This window comes from Pongo pygmaeus, chromosome 16 (assembly GCF_028885625.2).
Source record: "Pongo pygmaeus isolate AG05252 chromosome 16, NHGRI_mPonPyg2-v2.0_pri, whole genome shotgun sequence".
Lineage (NCBI taxonomy): Eukaryota > Metazoa > Chordata > Mammalia > Primates > Hominidae > Pongo > Pongo pygmaeus.
Window position 1 is genome coordinate 22,473,001 of NC_072389.2, and position 26,967 is coordinate 22,499,967.

Below are 26,967 nucleotides of genomic sequence, written 5' to 3' on the forward strand. Positions count from 1 at the left end.
TATCTGTGTATTTTGAAATTTAAAATAACAGTAAAGGAGAAATGAAATTATTTTGTTTGAGAAAGAGTTAAAAAGTTAAAACATATGGATCTAAATAATTTTCTAATGGGAGATTTGGTACACCCCCAGAAGTTGTTTTTGGTTCAGAGAATAGTCTTTCAGATCTAGAAAGGACTTGAGGAGTCCCAGAGAGGTGCTGCCTGGTCTGAACCATTTGATGCTCACGACAGAATGGATAAAAACAATTTGAACCAGGAAACCATGCAGATGTTCATATTTTGGATAGGGTAAGGTCAATGCCATTGTCAGAGGAAAAACTCTTGGCCATCACAGGATGGGAGAGAAAGTTTGAGTTGTAAAGAATACTCAAATGCCATTTAAGGAAAGGGGTTCTTCTGCCCCTATTCTTTGGAATATTTAGAGCTAAGTTCTTAGTTTTTGACATCATAAAAATGTCAAAGTATTCTGTTCTAAGAGCCATTTCAAACAACTGACTAGAATTTCAGAGCAATTACATGAGAGTAATACCATGAAAATTTTTAAATTACCCATAGTCCTATATCCCTAACAAGTATGTTCATGTTTGCATGTTCTCTTCTCATCTTTACTGTGTGTCTACTTTCTTAGTAATGGCACATAGAAATTGTTTAAGCAGGAATAATTCTCGAGATAATTTTGTATGTTTCCTTTTTTCTTTTTAAGGTATGTATTGGGTGGAGGAGCATTATGTATTGAACTTCTCACAGAACAGGTGATTATTTTCTTATAATACTCAATTTTCAACCTCCATAGAGTGTTTTGATTATGTAAGTTAGATAGAAAGTAGAAGGTTCTCTTGGAGAAATTTTAGTGTTTTTTTTTTCATAGCTCCTACTTTCAAGAATGAAAAAGGTAAACCAGTAAAATGACGCTGTTCTTGGTACTGAATCTATGCTGGGATAGGCATTAAGAGTGACCTTTATTTAAGGTTCTAATTTGCTCACGTTGGGCACTTAGAACATCAGTTTGTTGCTTTTTGTGCGATTCTGGAAATGGTCCAATTTTACTTTTTCCCCTTGACTCCAGACTTTTTAACACTGATGTGCTGCTGTTGAGGCATATGCCATTTTGTTAGGCCTTCTCAAGTGGGAATCAGGAATGCTGCTGTGTTCCAGAGATGTTTTGTTCTTCCTGTAGGGCTGAAGCAGTGCCTACTCGACAGAACCAGTCATCATGCAAAGAAAAGCCACCTGACTCAAAGGCAAAGCCAGAGTGCAGCTTGGAGGAAAGAAGGTATTTTATTAAGAATTTTACATAAACCATAAGATATATTTTATATTACTTTGTCAGCCTTCTTCGTGTCTTGACTTAATTCTTTCTGAGAGAATTCATTTCATTTTCATTTGGTTTGTTTTCTTCTTGTTACAAAGATGATCTATAGAAAATATAGAAGTATAAGAAAATTAAAGATACTAACTCATAACTGCTTAATGATTTAGTATCTGCTTGTTTAGTCTTTGTTGTATTTCCAGTAGGCAAACATGTCTACCGTTGTAAATTTATTATTGGTATGTATACCCTAGTAAGTTAAAAGTTATATGTACTTTGAAGTTTTGCAAAATTGAGTTCATATTATAGAATTAATTCCTGATGAACTTTTATGTGCTAGGCACTGGTCTTTTTATTTAATTATTTATTTTTACTTTTTTTTTCCTCTGTGCGTATGCTTACCAAGTCTTTTTATTTTTTACTTTTTATTAACTCTTTTAATCCTCTGAGTAAATTAAAAAGAGGGTATTATTAATATCTTCATCTTGTAGATGAGGTAACTGAAGGTAGGTAACTTGTCCAAGGTCACAGGTGGCAGAGCAAGGATTAAAACCAGACAGTCTGGCTGCCCAAGGCCCAACCAAGAGGAGCTGAGAGCAAGCCACTTGGCAGAAGGATGTTGGTCAGGCTGGTTTCCTGTTCAGTTACCATGAAACGTAGGCTTAACCTTAATTCTAGGACATTACCGAGAAAGCCTTCCAAAGCCATAGGTTTTTTACCATGACCATGACTTTTTTTTTTTTTTTTGAGACAGAGTCTCACTGTGTAACCCAGGCTGGAGTGCAGTGGTGCGATCTCAGTTCACTGCAGCCTACCTCTCTTGACAGTCCACTGGTTAAAGCAATTCTCCTGCCTCAGCCTCCCAAGTAGCTGAAATTACAGGTGCCCACCACCACACCTGGCTAACTTTTGTGTTTTTAGTAGAGACGGGGTTTCACCGTGTTGGCCAGACTAGTCTTGAACTCCTGACCTCAAATGACCCACCTCTGCCTCCCAAAGTGCTGGGATTCCAGGCATGAGCCACCGCACCAGGACCCAAGGCCCTTAAGTTTTAATGTCTCATTCTTCAGTCAGATTTTCCTTGTTCCCGTGTGTTCAGCCAATTGTTTTTATGTTTGTGTTGAAGGAGAAACTAACAATGAAAATGGACTTGTTGACAGAAGAAAAGTAGGAATGCAGCCTCTGGTGCTGTTTGAGTGATCCCTCTGCCCCAGGCCTGGCTGTGTGCTGCTGTGTTCTGGTAAGGTGCATTGTAACCTTTCTGCGGCAGGTAAGAGTCCTGTACAGGTGCTCTGCCCACTTTACCTTTCAGGCTTCTGTATCAGCTGTTTTTCCCTTGTAGAATGTGCCTCTGACCTGTGCCCCTGACTTCCACCCCTTAACCCTACCCAAAACATCTTTACATGTCTGACCATCAAGCCTCTTCTGGGTCATATTCAGTTCATGCTGATATTTTCCCTTCCTCCCTTCTTTAGTCCTTACTGTTTTTGCTTTGGTCATGTTATGCTATATTCCGTAAGCCTTTAAAAATTTTGTTGTATCATGGCAGGGGAGAATATTTTATAATTATGCTTTGTGCATTTTATCTTCCACTCAATGAATGCTTGGTAAATATTTGTTTTATTGAGTATATGACCCTGTTCTAGCTATACTGTGTTTGAACAAAAATGTTAACTGCCTTGTAAGTTAACTGCTAAGAATTTGTCAAAAGTGCAGAGATAACATCCAGAACTTGTCATGAACATTACAAAAAGCTATCTAAGTGCTTGATGGAAGTCTGCAAATTGACTTCATGTGAAAGAGTGTAAGAAGTGAAAATATGAAGCATGACTGGAGCACCGGAGTGATAAAGCAAGGGTCCCTTTCTCCAGATCCTTTGTAACAGTGTCATGTGACCTCTTCTAGATCATTCTGAAAGACAATGCCAGCTCGGAACCTAGGAAAGCATCCAGTTGGTTTCCGCAGGTTAGGTGGTTCAAACCCTCATTAGCACCTTTGTTTTCTCTGCCTCAGTTTGCTTACAATGATGTTCTCAGTAGCTGTAATTGCTGTCTGTCTTTGAATACTTAAGCATTTTTTTTTTAGGTCACAGGGTATATGTGCATTTTTATTTTACCAAGTGTTAGAATTTTTACTCTGCCTTTGTGGGCTCTGGGTTAGCTACTTGGTTGTTTCATTGTAAAGTGATTAGCAGGAAGAACTGTGTGTGTGTGTGTGTGTGTGCGTGTGTGTGTGGTGTGTGTACTTTAAGTTTCTTAATTGGGTTGGTACATGTAAACCATTTAGAACAGTGTGTGTGTGTGTGTGTGTGTGTGTGTGTGTGTGTGTGTGGTGTGTGTACTTTAAGTTTCTTAATTGGGTTGGTACATGTAAACCATTTAGAACAGTGCCTGCTGCATACCACATCCCCATCAGTATTCACGTCTCTCATATTCTATCCTCACACTTGATTGATAGTTTGCTTGATTATGTATTTCTAGGTTGAGGATAATTTTACCTTAGAATTTCAAAGTCTGTGCTTTTGTCTTCTAACCAGTCGTGGTGGTGAAACCTCATGCCATCCTGAGTTTCACTTGTTTATGCATGACTTTCTCCCTGGAAGCTTTTAGGAATTTGTCCTTTCCTTGGTGAGCTGAAATAGCACAACAATGTACTTAGTGTGGGTCTTTTTTCATTCATTGTGCTGGGTACACCAAATGAACAGGCCTATGGATAGGCTCTTTCAAAGTTGGAGTCTTGAATCTTGTCATATTTTTGGTGTTAACTTTCTCTTTTCCATTTTATTTGTTCATTTTGAAGTGTCTATTAATTGGATTTTGGACCTCATGTCTTGAGTCTTGTATTTCAAGTTATTTCTAATTTTTTTTTAAATTTAAAGTTCTGGAATATTTTCTTATCTTTTGACTTTCAGGAAATTTTATTTGGACTGTAATAACTTTAAGTTTTGTTTTGGTTATTTATTGTTGCTTAACCAATTTTCTCAAAACTTAATGGCATAAAACTACACATCTGTCTATCTGTCACTACTGTATGGATTAACTGGGGCTAGCTGGACAGTTTTTCTTCTGGTCTCATTTGGCAGCTCTCACTGTGCAGTTAGACAGTGTCAGGGACTGGTCATCTGGATGCTCAGCTGTAGTCGAATGTCTGAGATGGCTTCTTCACCCACAGGTCTGCTGCCTTGGTGTTTCTTGATGTGGCCTTTCTCTCTGCATAACATCTCATCGTCTCGGGTCTCTTCATGTGGCTTTTCTTTCTCCAAGAGGGTAGTCAATTCTTATGTTTGGCTTCCAGAAGCACAGAAATGAAGCTGCCAGAGGTTCTTAAGGCTTAGACCTGGAACAGCTCCAGTGTCATTTCTACGACATGCTATAGGTTAAAGTGAGTGTTGGGGCCAACCCAGATTGACTATGGATGGGCCTGTCTAAGGACATGATGACAGGAGGTATGGCTCATTGGCGACCAACTCCCAAGATGAAGCATGAGTTCTAAGAACTTTTTCTTCTCTGATTATTTCTTATTCATATTCTGTTTTGTTTTATACATGTAATATATTCACAAGTGTCCTTATGAAGTGATTTTGATACTCTGTCTTCTCCCTGGCATCTCTTTGTTCTTTAATAATTTTTTTCTTAGTTTATTCTGGTCTTATTTTTCTTTTTAAAGCCTTTCCTTAAATATCTATTCTATGTTGCTTATCATTTGTAGTCTTTTTTTTTTTTTTTTGAGACCCAGTTTTGTTCTTGTTGCCTAGGCTGGAGTACAATGATGTGATCTCGGCTCACCACAACCTCTGCCTCCCAGGTTCAAGCAGTTCTCCTGCCTCAGCCTCCCAAGTAGCTGAGATTACAGGCATGTGCTACCATGCCCAGCTAATTTGTGTATTTTTAGTAGAGATGGGATTTCTCCATGTTGGTCAGTCTGGTCTGGAACTCCCAACCTCAGGTGATCCACCCACCTCAGCCTCCCAAAGTGCTGGGATTACAGACATGAGCCACCGTGCCTGACCTGTAGTCTTTTTTTCATTCTTTATTTGTTCATTCATATTTGAGAGAGGTACTAAAAGACTGGGAGGTGGGGTGTGGTGACTCACACCTATAATCTCAGTGCTTTGGGAGACCGAAGTGGGAGGATCTCTTGAGCCCAGGAGCTCAATACTAGTTTGGGCAACATAGTGAGACCCCATCTTTACCAAAAAAAAATAGCTAAGTGTGGTGACACCCATCTGCAGTCTCAGCTACTTGGGAGGCTGAGGCAGGAGGATTGCTTGAGCCCAGGAGATTGAGGCTGCAGTGAGCTGTGATCATGCCACTGCATTCCTGCATTCCAGCCTGGGTGAAAGAGCAAGACCCTGTCTCAAAAAAATAAATAAATAAAAATAAAAGTAAAAATAAATAAAAATTGATTGGGAGTTCTTTGTGGCAAAGACTTGTCAACTGATAGCTTTTAGGAGGAATGTATGCTGATTCCTAATTGTTATCCTCCATCCCTCTATCTTATCTCCTGGTGCAATCATAAATGATGGCTGGAACTACTCCATTCCTCTGGATGTAAAATCTACATTCTCTTGCCTGAGGTAGATATGTTTGCTTGGGTTCTGTTTAAGGAGATGGGGCCAGCAGTGTGTTTCAGGGCCTGGAAAACGTGTTCTCTGTCTGGGCTTTTGGTTAATCTCTGTTTTCAGTCTTGCCTATCAGTCCCACTCTCGGGGGTACCTCGTGTCTGAGTCTAGATCATTTCCAGGTTGCTGTGGGACAAATTAGCCTCGTTGTTCTCAGTATCCTCCTGACCTCCACCTTTGTTTGCTTTGCTCCATTAATTAACCATTTTCCATTTACTGTCATTGTCTAATGAAGATGAATTCTCTTCTGTTGGTAACCCCATTCCTTTTTTGTAATTGTGTGCTCATACAATGTTTATTCTTCACTGTATTTCTATTGGAGCCTCAGGACAAAGAGTAAATGGTGAAAATATGTGTTCAGTGTTAAGTTTTCCTTCTGTAAGACATCTGCAACTTGTGTTTTTCACCGAATAGATCATGGACCTAATGCATATAGAGCTACTTTGTTTGTCATGATTGTGCCTTCAATTATATGTAGAAATATAATTTGTGAATTGCCTGATGAAGTTTTCCTAATTTTGAATTATCTTTGCATTCCTATAGTAAACACTGTTAGAATGGCTATGGTAATATTTTATTTTTGCATTTTTACTTCTGTATTAAATAAGATTATAGTTTTGTTTGCTTCCTTTAAGGCTGTTATTTCATTTCAGTATCAAGGGTATGCAGGGCTGAGTTGGGAAGCTTTACATCTTTTTTCTAAGATCTAGGATGTAGATCTGGTTTACACAGTAATTTTCAATGGCAGGAGTATTTTGCCTCCTATGGGACGTTTGGAAATATCTGGAGACATTTTTGTGGTCACAACTGGTCATGGTCGGGAGGTCTTATTGGCATTCTGTGGGTAGAGGGAATGTTACTAAATGTCCGACAACACACCAGGAGAACCCTCCACAAAGAATTATCTGGCCCAATATATCAATATTGCTGAGGCTGACAAATTCTGGTTTAAATAAGTATCCAATATGGAGGATGAGTCTTTGTCTTTTTCCTTCTTCTGCGTATTGGTCCCCAGATTTTCCACTACTTCAGTTAGTTTTCATAACTGTAGATTCTTAAAAAAAAAAAAATGAACACTTTGGCCGGGTGCGATGGCTCATGCCTGTAATCCCAGCACTTTGGGAGGCCGAGGCTGGTGGATCACGAGGGCAGGAGATCGAGACCATCCTGGCTAACATGGTGATGCCCCATCTCTACTAAGCCAAAATACAAAAAATTAGCCAGGCGTGGTGGCGGGCACCTGTAGCCCCAGCTACTCGGGAGGTTGAGGCAGGAGAATGGCGTGAACCCGGGAGGTGGAGTTTGTCGTGCCACTGCACTCCAGCGTGGGTGACAGAGCGAGACTCTGTCTGAGAAAAAAAAAAAAATGAACATGTCATCCATACTTCTAAGGTGTTGTAAAGATGTGCAAAGTTTTCACTTTTTGCATCATATTCACATGTGGCTATATGCCTTTTTCTCTTCAAAGTTTTCTTTATCTTGATTACTTATCAGAGGCTTGACTGTTTTAATCTCAGTCTTTTGAAAGAATTCTCCTTTAGTTTTATTTTTTAAATCTAGTGGTTTTTCTTTTTTACTTTTTCCTTATGTCTTAATTATTTCCCCCTTTTTGTTTGTTTTGCTTTTCCTAGTTTAGTGGATCAATGTAATTTAAATTGCTTTTTAAACAAACATGTAAGGGTATACGTTTTCGTTGGGTGCTGTTTGACTTCATTGCACAAGTTTTAAAATCTACTTTTTAATAGCTTGTACTTTCTAAATTATTTCATTGCATCTTTTGTTCACATTGCTCTTACTATTAATTTTTTATTTTAATTAATTAATGAATTTATTTATTTATTTATTGAGATAGAGTCTTGCTCTGTAGCCCAGGCTGGAGTGCAGTGGCATGATCTTGGCTCACTGCAAGCTCCACCTCGGGGGTTCATGTCATTCTCCTGCCTTAGCCTCCCAAGTAGCTGAGACTACAGGTGTCTGCCACCATGTCCGGACATTTTTGTATTTTTAGTACAGATGGGGTTTCACTGCGTTAGCCAGGATGGTCTCGATCTCCTGACCTCATGATCCACCCACCTTGGGCTCTCAAAGTCCCAGAATTACAGGCATGAGCCACTGCGCCCAGCCCAAAAGCTTTGTGTTTTTACAGATATTAGACATGTTTAAGAAAAAAAATCTTAACAAAAACGTAGGAGAATAAGAGAAACATTTTTCCAAAAAAGAGAAATCATTGTGATTATTTTATCTTATTAGAATGTTGGATAATATAGTCTGCCTCATTAATCATCAAGCATGCTATGGGTTTTCCATTTTTATAGGATCTGTATCTCAGTTAAGGTAATACTGGTAATTTTTGTACTGTAATCAAAGATGAAAACTGTAGGCCAAAATCATAGACCTTGCATAGAAGCTGGATAATGAAGACAGCTATGGAGAAAAACATAGATACACACACACGGACACACATATATATAAAGTATACACACATATATTTTTTAAAGTTTGAAAGCTTTTAAAGCAAAAGCCGGCCCCTCTTCTCTTCCAGAGTGGGAGGCCTCTCCCCTCTCTTAGAGTGGGTGGGGACAGCGGTTGCATGGGCAGCTTTCCTTGTGAGCCACAGTTCCCTCTGGACACACTGCTGTCTGGCCACACCCCCTTTCCCTTTCATCTTTCTCATTGACCAATGGGCTTGGAGCATTAAGGCCACACCCCTATTCCACATTCTACTGGGGCCCTGGTTACGCCTCCTCTGGCTCAGTCACACAGCTGCCTGGTAGGTGACTGGAGGTGTTGATTAGTGCTCACTGGGATTTCGCTGACGTGGCCCCAACCCTGCCTCCCTACCCACCCTGCGATGGCAGAAGAAACTCAACAGAACAAATTGGTGGCAGCCAAGAAAAAGGTAAAAACGCACTAGGTCATAGCCCCTCAAACCAGCCACAGATCCCCTCTGATGACAAGACCCCTGCCAGAGTCCATACAACTCCTGAAGCACACTGGACTGGGCCCCCCAACCCCGGTGCCTCTGGGCTACCCCCACCAAAGTTTTGTCAGTCAGCCCCACCCCTTCAGCAAACAGCCCAGTCCTTGCCCTCACCAATCACCCCAGGGTGAATTGGGTGGGTGACTCTTGGGGCTTCCCACTCCATTACTGGGCCTTCATCTCCTGCTGCCCCAAGCTTGATCTCCCTGGGCTCTTTGGACTCTCATCTCCAAGGATCCAGGCCCCACCCCCTTTGGTCTGGTGACTGCTGGGACTCCCTGCTGCAGACTCTGCCCTCCCCTCCTGTTGCCTCAAGGTCGACCTCCCTGGGTTCTTTGTGCTGGCATCTCCAAGGAGCTGAGTCCCAACCCTGTACTTCCCTCCCCCATCATGGAGCGGCGACTTGGACATGGTGCTGACATGGTCCCTCCCCCCACCAGGAGGAGTGGAATGTAGTGATGTCACAGTCCACCTGTAACTGTCATTACTGCAAGACTGGCCTTTGATCTTATGACCCAGTCCCCTAAGCATTCTCACCCCATTTCTGGTTCCTCTGGTCACAGCACAAATTTCCAGCTGGAAGGGGAATGGAGACTGGGACCTAGGAGCAAGCGGTTTCAGGCTGCCTCACTCCCTTACAGATGTTGATGGTGGGAAAATCCTACACTTCCCCCGTGAACTCAAAACGTTGACAGTATCTCTGGGTGGCAATGAGAGACTGGGTTTGGTTTGGTTTTCTCCCAGGCTTCTACTTTCCAGAGAGATTTTAACATTTTTTTCTGAGTTCTCCACCTCATATTCTCATTCTCCATGGTTCTGGGACCAGACTGCCCTTCAGTCAGTGGTCTCTGAAGTGAGATTCGCTCATCTTCTGTGGAATAGATCTTGGGAAACTGAACTTGACACCTTGAATCTTCCTCATATTATCTCAACCTTGGGCACTTTGAGTGCCACAGGATAAATGTGGGACATCTTTCTGAAGCATCAGTTTCCCTTGATTCTCTTGAGATCAAGAGAAATAACATGAATGTACTTAGGGATGACAGTCACTTAGGTTTCTAAGAGCATACCAGACTTCTCTCTGAAATGAGGCTTGGGTTGTCCTCTTTCTGATAAATTCTGATTTAAGAGAAAGGCTGCCTTCTGCCATGAGGACACATTGATATAAAAGTTTGAGGGGTACTGGTGCACTTCTTCACACTAACAGATGTGTGAGGATGTATGACTCTAAACCACATGGCATACAGTTCCTGCCTACTTAATGTTTACTTTTCTACCTCTGCCTCTGGGTTTGGTCCCTGCCAGCTGCTGATTCTTGGCAAAACCTCAGAGCTTGGAGTCAGAAGACTGAGTTTCAAAGTTCCAGTATTGCCTTTTTCTTTTTTTTTTCTAGCCATGATATCAATCCCTCTCAGTCACTAAGTGAGTGTGACAACACCTTGTACTGTTGTTGGCATCATTAAATCAGATGGTGTGTAAGTGTATTTTGTAAAAACTGTAAAGGAGGATGTGGCTGTAGGGGCTGACAGTTCTCATGAGTATTACTGCTCTTCTTTCCAACAGTTAAAAGAATATTGGCAGAAAAACAGCCCTAGAGTTCCAGCAGGAGTGAACAGGAACAGGAAAACAAATGGCAGTATCCCTGAGACAGCCACTTCTGGTGGTTGCCAGTCACCTGGGGATGTGAGTCTTGGCTGGCCAGGCTTCTGGGGACAGGGGGGCCAAGGGGCAATAGAGGGTAATTTTTAAGATTGTAGATGGACTGCTGGGTACTGGTTAAGAATTCTGGCTTTAGCTGGGTGTGGTGGCCCATGCCTGTAATCCTAGAAATTTGGGAGGCCAAGGCAGGCAGATCATGAGGTCAGGAGATCCAGACCATCCTGGTTAACACGGTGAAACCCTGTCTCTACTAAAAATACAAAAAAATTAGCCAAGCATGGTGGCATGTGCCTGTAGTCCCAGCTACTCAGAAGGCTGAGGCAAGAGAATGGTGTGAACCTGGGAGGTGGAGCTTCCAGTAGCCAAGATTGTGCCACTGCACTCCAGCCTGGTGACAGAGCAAGACTCTGTCTCAAAAAAAAGAAAAAAAGGAATTCTGGGTTTGAATCCTGCCTCTCCATCTGCTCTGCTAGGGCTATGATTTAGGGCAAGATGCTTGACCTAATTGGGCCTCTCTTTTCACATCTGTATAACAGAGGTGATACTGTTTGACTTCCACTTGTGAAGTTTAAATGAGATTTGTTATTGTTGTTTTTATGTTAATCCCTAGTACATGGCCTGCTGTAAACACTCAGGACACCCAGGATATGGTCATTGCTGTTTGAGTTTCCTCATCCCCAGTCTCAAGGGGAAGCCAGGACAATGAGAACAGTCACTTGCCATCAGGAATCACTGAAAGGGCCCCAGGATGGGATGGTGGGGAGATAAGAACCATGAGAGAAGTTAGCATAAAGGAGTTATGGGACAAAGGATCCAAGACAGGCAGAAAAGAAAATGTTGCCAGTTGATGGGGAAGAAAGGAAGTCAGAGGACTCAGACACTGTGGGGGACAGAACATCTCCATATGCGCTCTCATCTCTTGTAGTCAGCAAGAGATTTCCACAGGGAAGGCCCTACATCATCTGCTACCCTGAAGGATCTGGAGGTAAGAGGCTCTGGGCACAGGTGCTGTGACCCTTCAGGTCAACCCTCCAACCTCCTCCTCCAGGTGGGACTGGGTGCCCCTCTGCCAGCTGAGACAGCCCACACACACCCCAGCCCTAATGATTATTCTCTCTACCTCTCCCCCAACTCCTCCTCCACCTCTTCCTCTCTGCATGTGCCTCAGAGCCCATGCCAAGAACTAGCAGTAGTCCTGGATTCAAGGTCCGTAAAAATCAGTCAACTGAAGAACACCATCAAAGCTTTGGTAAGAGTCCACTGGGGTCCCCTGATTCCACACTGCCAATCCTGGGCTCCAGTTTCCCCTTGGGGCCCTGAAGAAAGGGGCTGGGGGCCCCTGGTGCCCAGGACAAATAGGGAGCTGGGGTGCCCAGGCCTCACCTGGAGGGACCCCAGAGCATGCAGCATGGCTCTTCTTTTGCTGCCCTCTTTGCCAACTCTCTCCTCTCCAGACACCCGTGCTCGAGTCCTTGCTACACAAGCCCTGGGGTTGTTGCCTCTCGGGGAATTGGTAGCCTGACTGGTTATCAGGGGCCCTGTATTTCTGCCATGACTCAGTCCCTAATTTGCTCTTTGATTCTCAACAAGCCACCTCTCCTTTTTAGGCTCGTGTTTCCAGAGGAGGTAGTGAGTATCAAAGGTCTCTGTTAGCTCTTGAGTCTGAGATTTAAAGGCCCACTAGAAAGGAAACCTCAGGGCCAAGGGCTCCTGTCTGTCCTTTTCCATCCTATATCTGCTGTGAAGAACCATACCTGGCCTGTACGTGCTCAGTACATGTTTATTGAATGAACCCACTTTTCTAAAGCACAAGCTGCCAGAAGGAGGGGCCTTTCTGAAACTCCGTCTCTAGAGGTTTATGTTGCTGTCCTCTCAAGAGATTCCAGATTCAGACTTTGAGTTCTGTGGCTGTGGGCAAAAGCCAACAAAGACCCAAATCCTCTGTCCTTGGGAGCTTGAGGAGAGTTTACCAGTTCGTGTTCCCATTATGTCTGAGAACTTTGCCTTGAAAATCCATTCCTGGCCCCTGCCTACCGCTTCCTGGTCTGGGGAATAGAGTTGAGGGGGCCACCCTCCATCACCTTAATTTGACTTTCCCCACAGAAACAACAGAAGAAACAAGTGGAACATCAGCTGGAAGAAGTAACGTGATTTCTTTGTTTGCTCACGAGATGACTGCAGGGTTTGGGGGGCACTCAGACATAGAGGCCCCAGTCTCGTCTCACCTACTCCCAGCCTGGGGAAGAAGGCTCACTCCTCAGATTCCACCCCATCCCCACAGGGCCCCTGATAACCTGGTCCCATGGGTGGGCCTGTCCTGGGGCATTGGTGGCATTCTGGGTGCATGTCTCTTGCTGTGCCATCTCTGCCTCTCCCTGGTGAGAGCTCTGTCTTCCTCTTCCTACAGGAAAAGAAAGCAAACAACAAGAAACAGAAAGCCGAAAGGGAGCTAGAGGTGAGTGGAGGGTGTGAAGTTTCCTCCTGTCCTCCGGAGAATGTTTCTTTCCTTCTCTTTCAGCACTTGCTTGGCTTTTCTCCCAAAGGTTCAAATCCAGACATTGAACATACAGAAAGGGAAGCTAAATACACACCTGTACCACATGAAACGTTCTCTCAGATACTTTGAAGGTGAGAATCTGGGCACCCTGTCATCCTTCAACCTGGCACTTTGACAGGTCTTCAGGGGGAGTCCTTTGGGACCCATCTCAACTCTCTCATTACAGAAGAGTCAAAGGATCTGGCTATCCACCTGCAACATTCATTGCAGCGTAAAAGAGAGTTAGAGCAGGCTCTCTCTGCTGTCACCACCACACAGAAGAAGAAGGCAAACCAGGTGAGTCCAACCACCTGCCCCATCCCCTGGGAGCCTGGCTTCACAGATGGAGGAGTGAGCCTAAAGGTCCCTTCTGCAGGATGGAGTGTCCTGCCCAGAAGGCAGCATGGCCATTTCTTGCTGCTTTTTTAAAAGGTTTTTAGTGGCAGCTTGGGGCTGAGTCAGCTGCTGTGTGTGAGTTGAGGGGCACTGTGTGGAGTGAGCACTGGACGCAGAGCTTGGAGGCCAAGTGCCTGCCCCGCCCTTACCTGGCTGTGGTCTTGGGCAAGTCCTAGGTGGGGTATTGGGTACTTGTACTGTGAAGGTACAGAAGAGTACTTCTAGTATTTTACCATTTCTATAGAAAGAGGAAATGTGTGCATGTGTGTGTTTGTGTACATACTATGATAATATACATAAAACATGTCTGCAAGCATTCATAAAAAATTCAGGAGAGAGCAACAAGTTGGCTGGGAGATACTTCCCTTCTGTACCTTCTGAGTTTTGGACTATGCGAATGTATCATCCTTTCAAAAAGTGAACAAAAGATTAATTTTCCCCTTCCTATCTGTGCCCCCATCCCCAGCAAGAAAAATGGGCTTAGAGAATTGGATAGACCTGGGTGTTTATATCCCAGCTCTGCCTAAGTGAACTCAGGCAAGCACTTAACCTCAAATACTCCATGTTTTTTCATCTATACAAAAGAGGTAATCATAGTAACTGTCTCCTATGGTGGTTGTGAGGATTAAACGGGATTGTTAGCATTGTACCTGGTGAAGCATTCCACAAAGGTTCAAACAGTGGTAATAATAACAGTAATAACAATAGCAATATTATCTGATCTCTCTGGGCCTCTGTTAGCCAGCTATAAATTCAATCTCATTCCCTGTCCCTTCCAACTTTACTGAGTTCTTTTAAAAACCAGACCACGGGCTTGGAAATGCCTTGATCTTTACTGAGCAAGTTGTATATTGGGCCTAGCCCTAGCCCTTTTAAGGGGCACTGTGTGGAATGGCCCGGGCTCACCAGATTGAAACTGGTCACTCTTCACCATCCAGTTTTCCAGCCACAGTAAAGCACGTATGGAGTGGAAGTTAGAGCACTCCATCCAGGAGCAGGCACTGCTGAAAGCGCAGGTGACACAGGTGAGGTTTTCTGAGGGATGGATGTGGAAGGAAGATGACCCCAGGTGGCCAGGAGCAGGAGAGGACCAGTGACAGCCCTTCCTAACTTCTGTGCCCATTCTTGCAGTTGAAGGAGTCATTTAAACAAGCCCAATTAGAAAGAGACGAGTGTGTGCAACATCTAAAAGGAGAGAGGGCCCGGTGGCAGCAGAGGATGAGAAAAATGTCGCAGGAGGTGAGATCTGACCCTTCAGCACCCCCACCTTAGATAGGTCACTGGATCTTTCTGGGCATCTTTAAAATGGCAATAGTACAGCCAGAGGTGGTCATGGGTCTGGGCTTTGTGGAGGTGGGGGCAGAGAGGGAGATGGCAGCCTGTCCAGCCACCAGCCCCTCTCTCCAGGGCCCTTTCCCCTTGTGCTTTCGGCAGGTTTGCACATTAAAGAATGAAAAGAAGAATGATATGCGTCGGATAGAGAAGCTGGAGAGGAGCTTGTCCAAACTGAAAAACCAGATGGGTAAGATGGGGCTGGCATGACCTGGGAGCAGGATTGGCATCAGAGGGCTGTGAGGGTGGCTTAGAATGCCCCAGGGAGGTAGGTGGATGCAAGGGCTTTGAGGCAGAGGGAAAGAGGTCTGTGCCAGGAGATGGCAAGTCTTGTCATCTCAATAAGTCTCAGTGTCTCAGTGTCCCCATCAGCAAGGAGGGCCCACTGTCAGTCACCCGCAGTGCTCTTTTTTTGAAACTGGTTTGGAAGACTGGCTACCATCCCGGTGCGTGGAATCATAAGCAGTGAGGCCAAGTTTGGGGAGTCTGAGAGGAGCTGTGCACCAAGAGGAGGGTTTTTGTTTTGTTTTGTTTTTTTGAGAATCCAGAGGCCCTTATTATCTGCTTTCTTTCTCAGCTGAACCCCTGCCCCCAGAGCCCCCAGAGCCCCCAGCAATGTCCTCCAAGGTGGAGCTGCAGCACCTGAGGAAGGAACTAGAGAGAGTGGCAGGAGAGCTCCAGGCCCAAGTCAAAAACAATCAGCGTATAAGCCTCCTGAACCGGGGACAAGAAGAGAGGATTCAGGTGCAGGAAGAGAGGCTTCGGAAGCAGGAGGAGAGGCTTGAGGAGCAGCAGGAGAGGCTTCAGCAGCTGGCCAAGCCACAGAGCATCTTTGAGGAGCTGGTGCGTTGCCCCACCGGGGGAGCCTGCCCTCCTCCCTAGCCCTCCGGGCCTTTGTTTCCCCACCTCTAAAATGGGGCAGTGTAGCCCTCATGTGAAATGTTACTTCTAAGGGCACCTGTGAGCCAGGTGGCTGTGGGAAAGAGGGGATGATTTTTCTAACCTGCCTCCACCCTTACTGGTGCCATGGGAGGCAGACACCAAGTTCTGGGGTTTCCAGCTGCAGTGGGTGGCTGCTGATTGCTTCTCTATGTCCAGAACAATGAGCACAAGAGCGCACTGCAGTTGAAGCAGCAAGTAAAGGAGCTACAGGAGAAGCTTGGTGAGGTGAAGGAGAAAGAAACCTCCACCCCATCCAAGAAGGGCTGTGAGGCGGGCAGCAGCCTCTGGGGAGGGGAGGTGCCAAGCCAGGGGCAGCTCCAGCCTGGGGGCAGGTGACCCCAGCACTCTCCAGAGCAGTACTGTGACTGTTTCTTGCTTCCTGCCCTCTGACTTTTAGAGGTGGGTAGCCCTGGGCTCCTCTCAGGTCTGGACATCATCATCCCAGCTAGAGGCATGGAGCCCCCAATCACAGGGGAAGAGACGGTGGTATAACAGGCTCCTTATGCCAGGTGCAGTGGCTCATGCCTATAATCCCAGCACTTTGGGAGACTGAGGCAGGAGAATCACTTGAGGTCGGGAGTTTGAGATCAGCCTGGCCAACATGGTAAAACCTCATGTCTACTAAAATTACAAAAAAATAAAATAAATATTAGCAGGGCATTGTGGCACATGCCTGTAATTCCACCTACTCAGGAGGCTGAGGCATGAGAATCGCTTGAGCTCAGGGGGTGGAGGTTGCAGTGAGCTGAGATTGCACCACTGCACTCCAGCCTGGGCCACAGAGTGACACTCTTGTCTCAAAACAAAACAAAAAGACTCCTTAGATAAAAACTGGATTCCAGCCTGGTTCCACTGGAATGGTTCACCATTCAAGTACTTTTCATCTCAAAGTCTGTTTCTTTAACTTCAAAGGGAAGTTAGCATTTTCCTTACAGAGGTGCTGAGGATTAAATGAGAAGAGGGTATGAGATTTGAGGCTGGGGAAGGAGGCATGGGGTTCTAGGAAAGGGAGGCAGTCACTTAGGCCTGGAGCAAGGGGCCAGGGGCCTGGGCAGGTGACAGAGCCCCACAGTGCCCTCGCTACCCCACTAATGGGCCCAGAATCTGGAAACCAGCCACCACGTGCTCTCACGCCCAGGATCTTCCTGCAGGTGGAGCTGAAGAGCCAAGAGGCTCAGAGTCTGCAGCAGCAGCCAGACCATTACCTGGGTCACCTGCAGCAGTACGTGGCCACCTATCAGCAGCAGGTGGCCGCCTATCAGCAGCTGACCTCTGAGAAGGAGGCACTGCCCAGGCAGTGACTGCAGCAGACCCAGCTCATGAACCAGCTGCAGCAGCAGGAAGCTTGGGGCAAAGCGGTGGCCGAGATGGCCTGCCAAAAGTTGCAGGAGACCCAGGGGAGGGAGCTGTGGAGGACAGGGCCGTGAAGGGGATGACCTGGCAAACTCCATCCCTTCTCACTCTTTCCTGTCCCCTTAGGAGCACCTGGAAGCTACCAGCCAGCAGAACCAGCAGCTAACAACCCAGCTGAGCCTCATGGCTCTCCCTGGGGAAGGTATGGGAGACCGCTCAGAGGAAGAGGAGAGAGCCCCAGGAGGAAGGGGGGACTGTTAGCAGCATAGGATTGAGGAGTTGGAAGAGACCTTTAGAACAGCTGGTCATTATGCCGACCGGGTGCCTGCACTAAGTTCGGCATCAGTGTGTTGACCTCCTGTGAGCAGGGGGCCACCAAGTTGCCTAAGGATGGCTGAACTGGCCCAGGTCAGAAAGAGAGCAGGTCAGAACTCCCACATCGACCAGTAGTGGGAGTGTGCCTGGGTGGAATAGCAAGATTTTGATTCTTAAAAGTACAAATAAAGAAGAGCAGCTCATTCCTCTCTGGGAAGGGGCTGGCTCAGGGTTACACAGTGAGGGTGGAGGCAGAGGTGGGCCCACAGTACCTCCCTTGTTGGGTTGTCTGAAGACCCCTCTGGCCACCCCCCACAGGAGATGGAGGAGGACATCTGGACAGTGAGGAGGAGGAGGCACCTCGGCCCATGCCAAGCATCTCAGAGGACCTGGAGGGCAGGGAGGCCATGGTGAGCCTGACTCCCCCTGCACCCATTTTGCCACCTTCCTCTGTGGTCCCTCCAAGACCCCTTTATGCTCTTAGTTTCCCTGCATTCTGGTTTCTCTGGACCCTCACCCCTTCTGGGAGCCAGTGGTCAGACACCATTTCACCCGTAACAAATGTGTACTCTCTGAGGCCCCAAGGGAAGGGGCTGCACTCCACCTCTCTGCCCCATTTGCTGTGTGTATGCCCCTACAAGAATGCTCATGTCTTGCCCTCAGGTGGCAATTTTCAAGTCCGCTGGAGCCAGTGTCCAGGAGGAGCAAGCAGGGTTACAAGAGCAGGTGAAAAAGCAGAGGGTGTGCTGCCAGTGCCTGGCTCACCCGGTGGCCCCTGCCCTGAAGGAGCCAGAGGCAGTGGTCCCAGACCCAGGGACTGGGGGCAAGTCTGTGAGTGGGGAGACCCACTGGGCCCTGCAGGAAGTCATGGAGAAGCTGGCCCATGCCAGGACTCACCTCCACCTTCTCCATGACTTGAAAATGCCACCTGAGGGCAGGTCGCTGCCGAGATGTGACCGCAATATTTTGGCTCCAGAGCGGCTTTATGGACCACCAAGAGGAGAAGGCAGACCTGAGTGAGCTGGTGAACAAACAAGAACTTCGCTTCATCCACTACTGGCGAGAGAGATGCCATCAGTGAGTGGGAGGCCAGGGCACCACAGGGGGAGCTGCAGGGCCGTCAGAGGGACCCCAGCATCTGAGCCCTGTCTTCTTGCAGGAAAATCCATCACGTTTTAACAGAGCCAGGGGGCAGTGCCAAAGATGCGGCACTGGGAGGAGGACATCATCAGGCTGGCCCAGGACAGGGAGGAGATGAAGGTAGGGTGTGCAACATCTCTGTGGGGGTGGGGGTGGGGGTGGGGTGGGTGTGAGGGTGGGTGCAGGCAGCGGCATGACAGCTGAGCACCCCTCCCTCCAGGTGAAGCTGCTGGAGCTGCAGCAGATGGTATTGCGGCTTATAGCAACTACAACAATGGTCACAGAAAATTCCTGGCTGCTGCCCAGAACCCTGCTGATGAGCCCGGTCCAGGAGCCCCAGCCCCCCAGGAACTTGGGGCTGCAGACAAGCAGGGTGGTGAGTAGAGCCCTCAGGCGGGGTGGGCAGGCAGGAAGAGGGGTTCTCCCACTGTGCTCAGATCTCCGCCTCCCTCTCTCCAAAGATCTTTGTGAAGTGAGCCTCACCTCCTCTGCTCAAGGAGAGGCCAGGGAGGGTCCTCTCTATGACAACCCTACCACACAGCCAATCGTGCAGGACCACCAGGAGCACCCAGGCTTGGGCAGCAACTGCTGTGTGCCATTCTTTTGCTGGGCTTGGCTGCTGAGAAGAAGGAGATAAACATCACTGTCATCAAAGAGCTGCTCAAGAAATTTTTAAATAAGAAACCAAGTTATGGGGTTAATCTCCTACACAATTCATTTACTTCATTTGAATGTTAGAGTCACTCATGATTATTTGTGTTTCTAATTTATAGTTTAAGTTTATTTGTAAAAAGTTAAAAGAGAGTGGGTCTCTGTGGCTCTCACTGATGTTCACTCTGGCATCCTTTAGCATTTTTCTTTTTTAATTTCATAATTGTAGGTCATTAGCATGCATATCGAGTTTGCCCTTATGTGGTGGGAGTTCAAACACACAAAGACCCACTCTTTGCAGAAAATTGTTCTCGTTGGTTTGGAATAGGCTGCCATGCTTCTTTAATGTTATTGCAGCATGTATATTCACTACAGAATTGAGACAAAATTTGCCTATGTTCTACTGTTGTTTGATCTAATCTTAATCACAGTGAGCTCTTCATTAGCTCAATATGTAGTTTGCCCCCAAGTGTGCACTGTTTATTACTTTGTAATATGCCACTATGAGTACTGACATTTAGAGTTGTTTAAAGGCCGAGAACTGGAAACAGCCTTTCCTCCATTTTCTGTGTGTTGGTGATGGGAGTAATAACCTTTTGGGGGAGCTTTTTAAATCTCACAGAAGAGGAAAGTGGCCTCCTCTGGCAGGTATGTGCAGGACAGAGTGTGTTTCATCTGTTCCAGTGCCAAGAATTAGCGCTGTATTATGGTGGTTCCCTTAGGATTTGTATGTGCTCTGGGCTCATGAAGATATTGCATCAGGAGCTGCAGCAGTTGTACTCTTTTTTGATGACCTAAAAAGGGCTTATTTCTGAGGAATGAAAGGTTCCCATCGTTGACTGTGGATGTGGAAAACCTTTCCTAGCTTAGAGCATTTGTGTCTACAATACATTTTAAAGTCAGAGTTCATGTTACCTGTTTTAATCACATGACTTCCTGTCCCAGTTCACAAAAGGGCGCTGGTGGGCATTCTTCTTAATGTATTTAGTAAAGATCATAAGAAATCCTTTACGAGTTCAAATGTCCCTGGAACAGGCATACAGGCTCTAGTCAAGAATGAATTAGAGTGAAGGAAAGCTGTGTGGTGCCTGGCATTCCTCTCTGTTCATGGAGCTTCTTTGAGGCTTGAAGATTGATTTTACCATCTAGACATCTCTGGCTAATACCTATTCTTCAACCACCTTGGTTACTCTGACATAGGAATTTACTTCTTTTCCTTGAATGGAAAACACTTTAAAAAATAATAGAAACATTATTATAAACTAATATATGTGAGAGTGCTTAGTTGAAACAAAAAGGAATTTTAGTACACAGTATTATACTATGTTTGAAAATCAAGGAGAAGTTTATGAAACTTAAAATGTTTCCAAACTGCAGTGCAATCTACTGTTTGTGAATGTCAATGTATTATCAGGAAACGTGTCTATACCGTCACACAGTTATATTTTCTCACAGACTTCTTTACAAAGAGTGAAATATGTTTTTGTACCTCTCTGTTTCAGTCAGGGACATATTTAGTGCAATATTCATGTGATTGTGCCTACGCATGATGAATGAATGCATTTCAGTCATATATTGCCTAAATCATAACTTGATGCTTGGGAAAACTTCATGAAGTTTTAATGTCTGTATTCCAGAACACATCACATTATTAGGATGTAGGGAGATATGTATGTGTGCTCCCTGGTGTGGGGATTTCTAGTTACTAGACCATCTCCATATTTAGCATTTGGCATCCTCATGATACTTCTATGACATTAACAGGAGAGCAGCAATACGATTTTACCGATGGAATAACAGATTTGCCAGCATTCACTGAAAGAGGGCAAATATTCGGTCCTTGTGACTTCAACTGACTCTTCCAAATTTTATGAATGTATCAATGTATTAGATAAACCCAGTTTCAGAATGATAAAGAAAAAATGTTAGACCAAATAATGTGGCTAATTAACAGTGGTACGATTTCTAGCCCGTGGGTTTAAAATGCACTTAAAGTCCTGTTCTTGCCTTTTATTTTCTGAACTTGCTGCTTTTGCATTCTTTGTGTTCAGTTTAAAGACAGTTTCTTTAAGAGCATTTTAAACCCACGTGCTAGAAATCGGACCACTGTTAATTAGCCACATTATTTGGTCTAACATTTTTTCTTTTATCATTCTGAAACTGGGTTTATCTAATACATTGATAAATTATTTCAAAGATACTTTTATCATTGAAATCACTTCACTTTACCCTGATAAACATCAGTGACTACGAATGACCTTCAGATAGCGTTTAGCATCTGTAACCAATCTGACAATAATGTGTTCATCAGGTGCCTATGGATTAAATCACACACTGGCATATTTAAGCTGAAGGTCAGTCTGGAAAATAAATTTACTATATTGACTGAAATACCACTCTTTGTGTAGGTATTTGTCATATATTTAAGAAAAAGCTAAAAAGAATGGAAACTGTATGACAATAACTTAAGTCTTTCTTCAAAGTGCATGCCGTCTTTTGCGATACCCCATTCAGCCAAGTATTTGTGCTCTTCCTCATTCAGTATAAGGCAGCTTTCAGTTTGCTTAGAAGGCAACATTGGAATGTTAGAGTTCATCAGAAACATAGAATTTTAAAATGTGAGTCCCGCTGAATACATTTGAGTTTCTGTAGGAAGAACCAGAACACCTGAAGATTGCAGTATATAATAATCATTTTAAAAGTATTTGATTAAACCTGATAGATTTTCCAGAAATGAAAAAATATCAGCTCTAAAACCAAAGCTGATTTTTAGAAAATTTGAAAATGTAAATCAGCCCTATCCATAATATATTTTCTGTAAAACTTTATCTTGAAGAGTCATTTTAAAATAATATAACTATTAAAAAATGTAACTGCTATCTTAATGTTCTGAAATAAGTTAAAACATTTTAAAATATGAATACTGTAGTGTAAAAGAAAGAAACGGTGGGAAGGAAAAGCAGAGAATGAAATGGCAATTCCAGTCCAAAGCTTTATTTGCCAAGTTTTCTTAGAATGAATTTTACCAATTTATGAATTCTTGTGAACAGAATGTGTCATGGAAATACTGAAAGATTTTTCCCTAGAGAGGCATTATTGACTGCTGGTGTGATGCTACTGTAATGTAATAAATCATTAAATTGTTTCAAAGTATTGTTTTTGCCTTAAAATTTTATTTTGCGTTTCTTGAAAACTATAGTATTAAAGGTATTGATACGTGCAACTGCTGGGCATGCTTCACATGAGATAATATGTTTCATTTTTTCACAAAATTGTAACATAACTATGCAAGTGTTTATTGAAAGAACACAAAATAAAAAAGTTATGGGATTAGAAAAAATTATGAGGTTAAAAAGTTATGGGATAAAAAATGTACAAAAGTTGTGGAAAAAAGGTAGAAAAAATTTTTATGAAAAGTTACAAAAAAAGTTATGAAAAAGAAGTTATGGGATTTTTTTTTAAAAGTCATGGAAAAAAAATAAAAATTATAAGCAGGCCCCTGTTAGCAAAGCCTGGAGAAGTGGGGCTGGAGTCTCCCCCGCCACCATGTCCCTACCACCCCTTCCCAGGCACCCCTTTACAATTACGGTAGCAGGACAAGACCTCTGTCTAATGGGGAAAGACAAACAGACCCTTTGCCACCTTGACCAAGGCTGAGTCCCTAAATTTCTGGGTGATGATGATTGTTATTTAAGAGCCAGAGGCTGGTGGAGTTGGTTTGTTTGGAGGAGGCCTGATGGCCCCCTTACTCTCACCATAGCAACTTTTCCCTCAGGGGGGCTCCCTTCTTATTCAGAGAGGCAGGACAGTGGGGCTAACTGTGGACCAGGCGAGGGCACGGGCTGCTGGGGTGGCCCCCCTTCCCCAGTGTACATATTGTGTCTGTGTAAGGTTTTGTATATTCCAGAGGGTAGGGCCGCCCCGTATCATACCTAGCTGAGGTTGGAGCTGGCACATGGGGAGGAGGTTCTAATAATTATTTGTGGCTGGGAAACTTATTTATTGCTAGTATAGGACAGAGGAAGGGGGCGGGGATGGGGTCATGGCTCCCTGGTCATGTGACCCCTGTTTATTTTGCTTTTTATTTTGGACAAAACGGATTTAGCCATACTGCTCGGCCTGGTGTGTTCCCGTTTCCCTCACTGGGTCCTGGAGTTTGTGCCACCAAACAAGGAGCCCCAGTGTCTTGAACATGTCCAGCTAGGCTGTTGGGGACCTTCCAGGCGTGTTACCTGTATGCTGCCTGGTGGCGCCTGGGGGATTCCATGGGGACTGCCATGGAGCCTATGGGGTGCAGTCCAGCCCTGACAGCCAACAGGCCTAGAAGCCTGATGCAGCGGTGGCCGGGAAGACAGGTACCAGCACCTAAGGGCACTGACTTCCACCCACCCCAGGCATCTTCCGTTCTGTCCCCTTGCCTCCCTCTCCAGTCTGCACCTGGTGGCCTCTTCTGCAATGAGCCGAGATCGTGCCACTGCACTCTAGCCTGGGCGGACCCTGTCGAAAAAAAAAAAAAAGGAACTGCTGCCTCCTGCTGCTGAGAGCATACACTGGTATGACCAGCTTAGAAAACAGTTTGGCTCCATCTCATAAGGTTGAATATTCACACTCCTCCCAGCCCGGCAGCTCTACTCTACATCCAAGACAAATTCTTGCCTATATAAAACAGGGGATGTGGACAAGGCATGCAGCTCTGTTCAAAATAGCAAACATTTATTGCCCATCAACTGGAGGGTAGCTGACTAAATTGTGCTTTTTCTTCCCTTTGATTTCCTGTAGTCTTATGATGCAAGTGGCTTTCCCATGGCTAGCTTGGGGAGGGGGATACTCTTGGCAATCGAGTCTGGGTTGGCAGTCCTGCTTAGCCCTAGGGCAATCGGTGCCGCCCAAAACAAGAATAAACAGAACAAGTTACCAGGTGGAGCCAATGCCTTGGGTCCCTGGAGGTACAGACTTGTACCTGTAGGGAATAGCCATCATATACATCAGTCTTTTCAAATGCTTTTGTCACTGGGCTGAGTCCAAAGGACATCCTCTCCCAAAACATTACAAAGTTTATTTGGGCTACCATTTATCCAGCATTTATCATGTGCCTGAGCATGTACTAGTGTACTAATTGCATGCATTATTTTATTTATTTATTTATTTACTTACTTACTTACTTATTCATTTATTTGAGATAGGGTCCCTTTCTGTTGCCTGGGCTGGAGTGCAGTGGTGTGATCACGGCTCACTGCAGCCTCAAACTCCTGGGCTCAATTGGTCTCACCTCAGCCCCCCGAGTAGCTGGGACTACAGGCATAAGTCACCAAGTGCAGCTAATTTTTAAATAAACATCTTTAAATAAACATTTTAAATAAATGAGGTTTGACTTTGTTGCCCAGGCTAGTCTTGAACTCCCGGCTTCAAGCCAGCCTCCTCCTTCTTCCTTTTTGTTGCATTTAATCTTCACCATCACCCGATAAGAGTGCCTGGGTGTAGGTGCTCCACATGGTAACAATGGAGCAACCTCCTCTCATAGGTGACAACGAGATTCAGTTTAGTCAAACAACTTCTCAAAGGTCACACAGTTGGAGGGTGGCTGAGCCAAGATGAAGACCTAGGACTCTAAAGCTGTTGTGCCAGTAAATGACAAAAATCTCTGGGGGTTCAGGATAGCTTCCTCCCAAGAAATCTTTCTCCAAAGATTCTAAAAACAATCATAGATCCATCTTTCATAAAGCAAACAAAACTAGCAGCCCCTTCATTTTGGGGTGGGGAGTGGGGGGAGGATGAAGGTTAGCTAAGCTCCAGGGCATCCCATTTTAATCCTACGTATTTATAAGGCAACTGCCAGCACAGCACCCCGAACCTAAAGAACCCTGCACAGCTGTCTCTGTGGGGCATGGCGTGTCCATGGATGTAAAGATTTTCCAATGTGTGCTTACAGGCCAGTGGCATCATCCTCAGTCACAGGTTAAAGGGCAGCTAGGCCTGGCCTGCTAGGCACCACCATGAGAATCTGCCGAGCTTTCCAACTAGTTTACCTGTTGGTTGCAGTGACAGACGCCCTGAAAAGAAGGGGTGTGGGTGGGAAGAGTTCTGATTTGAGGTCCCCTGATCCGGGCATGATCTCTTTTCCCAGTCGCAGGAATCAGGGGACTCCATCTGTAAACACGGGCTGAAGCTATGTCCCCCAGCCCCCTCTTTCGACCAGGCGTCACCCTCTGCTTCTCTCCCATAGACAGCCTAGAGCTGCCAGCATTCCCTTAGGATCTGTGCCCTCAGGCCTGGCTTAATTTTTTCCTCTCCAAAGAGCCATCTGTAGGGCCAGAGCCCGGCAAAGCCTAACTCATTACTGGATGCCAGTTCCTTTGCCTGACTTTCAGTGATTTCTACCTTACTCTGGGGTTTTATGTTTCTCGTCTCAAGGCGAACATTTCTCATTCCTCCACAAGTTGAATTGCTCACTCCAGCCAACTGAAGCATGCTTTTCTTGACAGTTAGCTTGAGGCACACGGTTGGTGCTTAAAAAAAAAAAAGCATTATGTCAATTTCATTCATCAACAAAAGTGATGGCTCCACTGCAAAGTTGATAGTGCTTGCACCTCTGAGTTCAAGAGCCTTCTAGACAAAGGGCTCTGAGCTGAAACATGAGCATGCACACATATGCCTCTCTCTCGGTCTGATGAGATAATTTGGATACGTGGTTGTTATCCTTGAGCATTTTCCTGCCTCATTAATGCACGTGTAGCCAACACAATAATAATCATAGCTAATAACGGCTAAGGCTGAGGACTTTCCTTAGCCAGGTAGTGGCTTTACAACTTTAAAGTTTTCACTAGACTCTCATTGAATCATTTCTCTTTTTCAGATCAAGAAACTGAGACTTACTATCACATTTGGGATTAAGTTAAAACAAAAAAAGAAACTGGGGCTTAAAGTTGTCAAGTATTTCACAGCCAGCAAGTGCCTAAGTTGGAACTTGAACCCAGGCAGTCTAGCCCTGGGATCCTGTGTCCTTACCCACTCTCCAGTGTTGGCTACGGAAAACTAAAGTGTACACATTTTCAACTATAGTTTAAATGCGTGACATATTTTTCACTATATTTTATGTAGGTGACTTTCAGTTTGGGGGTATTCTACTTACACAATCTATTAAGCTGGATATTAACTGAGAACAAAAAGAAACTAATGCACTCTGAAAAACATAAAACATGCGCAACATGATGTCACTGCAAAAGACAAATCAACACATAGCCTTCTTGTGACTGTATTTTGCTGACCGTCCACGAGTTAATCATCTGCCTGAACTCAGCAGTGCTCTGTTCCCTTGGGACACACACACACACACACACACACACACACACACACACACACACACACACACACAGAGTGGCTGTGCCGCCCTGAGCCTCCAGTTGGCGAGTGTGAGGAAGGGACCAGATGGGTCGGGCAGAAAGGTGCTGGGTCAAGGGAGGAGGCGGCAGCCGGGAGCGCGCGCACGCTCTGGACTCGTGCACCCGCCGAAACTGGTGCGCGCAGGGCCCGCCTGGTTGAGGCCTGAGGGGTGAGGGTGACGGGGGCGGGGTAGGGGCAGCCCTTTCCCAGGCGGTAGTGGGGGCAGTGGTTATGTTGCCCTTTGAAGCTTCGGCTTGACAGGAGCCGCCCCTCCTGTGGGTGGAGTCCCTTACAAAAGGAGCAGCCCCGCAGGCCACCACACAGCTCCCGCCAAGGCTTCCGGGCACCTTGCCA

General features: G+C 45.3%; 2 protein-coding genes across 4 annotated transcripts in view; one reads left to right on the forward strand and one right to left on the reverse strand.

Annotated features, from left to right (window-relative positions):
- The window catches only part of LOC134738377 (putative GED domain-containing protein DNM1P46), an 85,944-nt gene extending 60,243 nt beyond the window's left edge, over nt 1–25,701 (reverse strand). The window contains exon 1 of the mRNA XM_063653160.1: nt 25,612–25,701. Within this exon, the coding sequence (XP_063509230.1) occupies nt 25,612–25,701 (90 nt within the window). The remainder of the gene's footprint in view (nt 1–25,611) is intronic.
- Nucleotides 2,485–22,386, forward strand: LOC134738376 (golgin subfamily A member 8H-like). Of its 3 annotated transcripts, XM_063653159.1 has the most exons (20): nt 2,485–2,578; nt 3,214–3,273; nt 10,473–10,592; nt 11,494–11,553; nt 11,737–11,817; nt 12,672–12,710; nt 12,976–13,023; nt 13,112–13,196; nt 13,292–13,401; nt 14,439–14,525; nt 14,632–14,739; nt 14,935–15,022; nt 15,410–15,675; nt 17,254–17,329; nt 17,761–17,852; nt 18,106–18,168; nt 18,419–18,519; nt 18,602–18,702; nt 18,803–18,958; nt 19,044–22,386. In XM_063653159.1, exons 8-20 carry the CDS (start codon nt 13,169–13,171, stop codon nt 19,217–19,219), a joined length of 1,452 nt encoding a protein of 483 aa, XP_063509229.1. In that variant the 5' UTR covers nt 2,485–2,578; nt 3,214–3,273; nt 10,473–10,592; nt 11,494–11,553; nt 11,737–11,817; nt 12,672–12,710; nt 12,976–13,023; nt 13,112–13,168; the 3' UTR covers nt 19,220–22,386. The 3 variants fall into 3 exon arrangements, with proteins under 3 accessions (XP_063509229.1, XP_063509227.1, XP_063509228.1); XM_063653157.1 differs by lacking the exons at nt 2,485–2,578; nt 3,214–3,273 and adding an exon at nt 8,575–8,828; XM_063653158.1 differs by lacking the exons at nt 2,485–2,578; nt 3,214–3,273; nt 18,106–18,168 and adding an exon at nt 8,575–8,828.
- Nucleotides 25,702–26,967: the final 1,266 nt, after the last annotated feature.

What these genes read in the sequence shown, in the direction of transcription:
- LOC134738376 (XM_063653157.1), top strand. Translation starts at nt 8,781, where the DNA reads ATGGCAGAAGAAACTCAACAGAACAAATTGGTGGCAGCCAAGAAAAAG. An exon ending in TTCTCTCAGATACTTTGAAG is followed by an intron (nt 13,197 to 13,291) that starts GTGAGAATCTGG and finishes CTCTCATTACAG; the next exon opens with AAGAGTCAAAGGATCTGGCT. An exon ending in AAGCAGGGTTACAAGAGCAG is followed by an intron (nt 18,169 to 18,418) that starts GTGAAAAAGCAG and finishes TTTTGGCTCCAG; the next exon opens with AGCGGCTTTATGGACCACCA.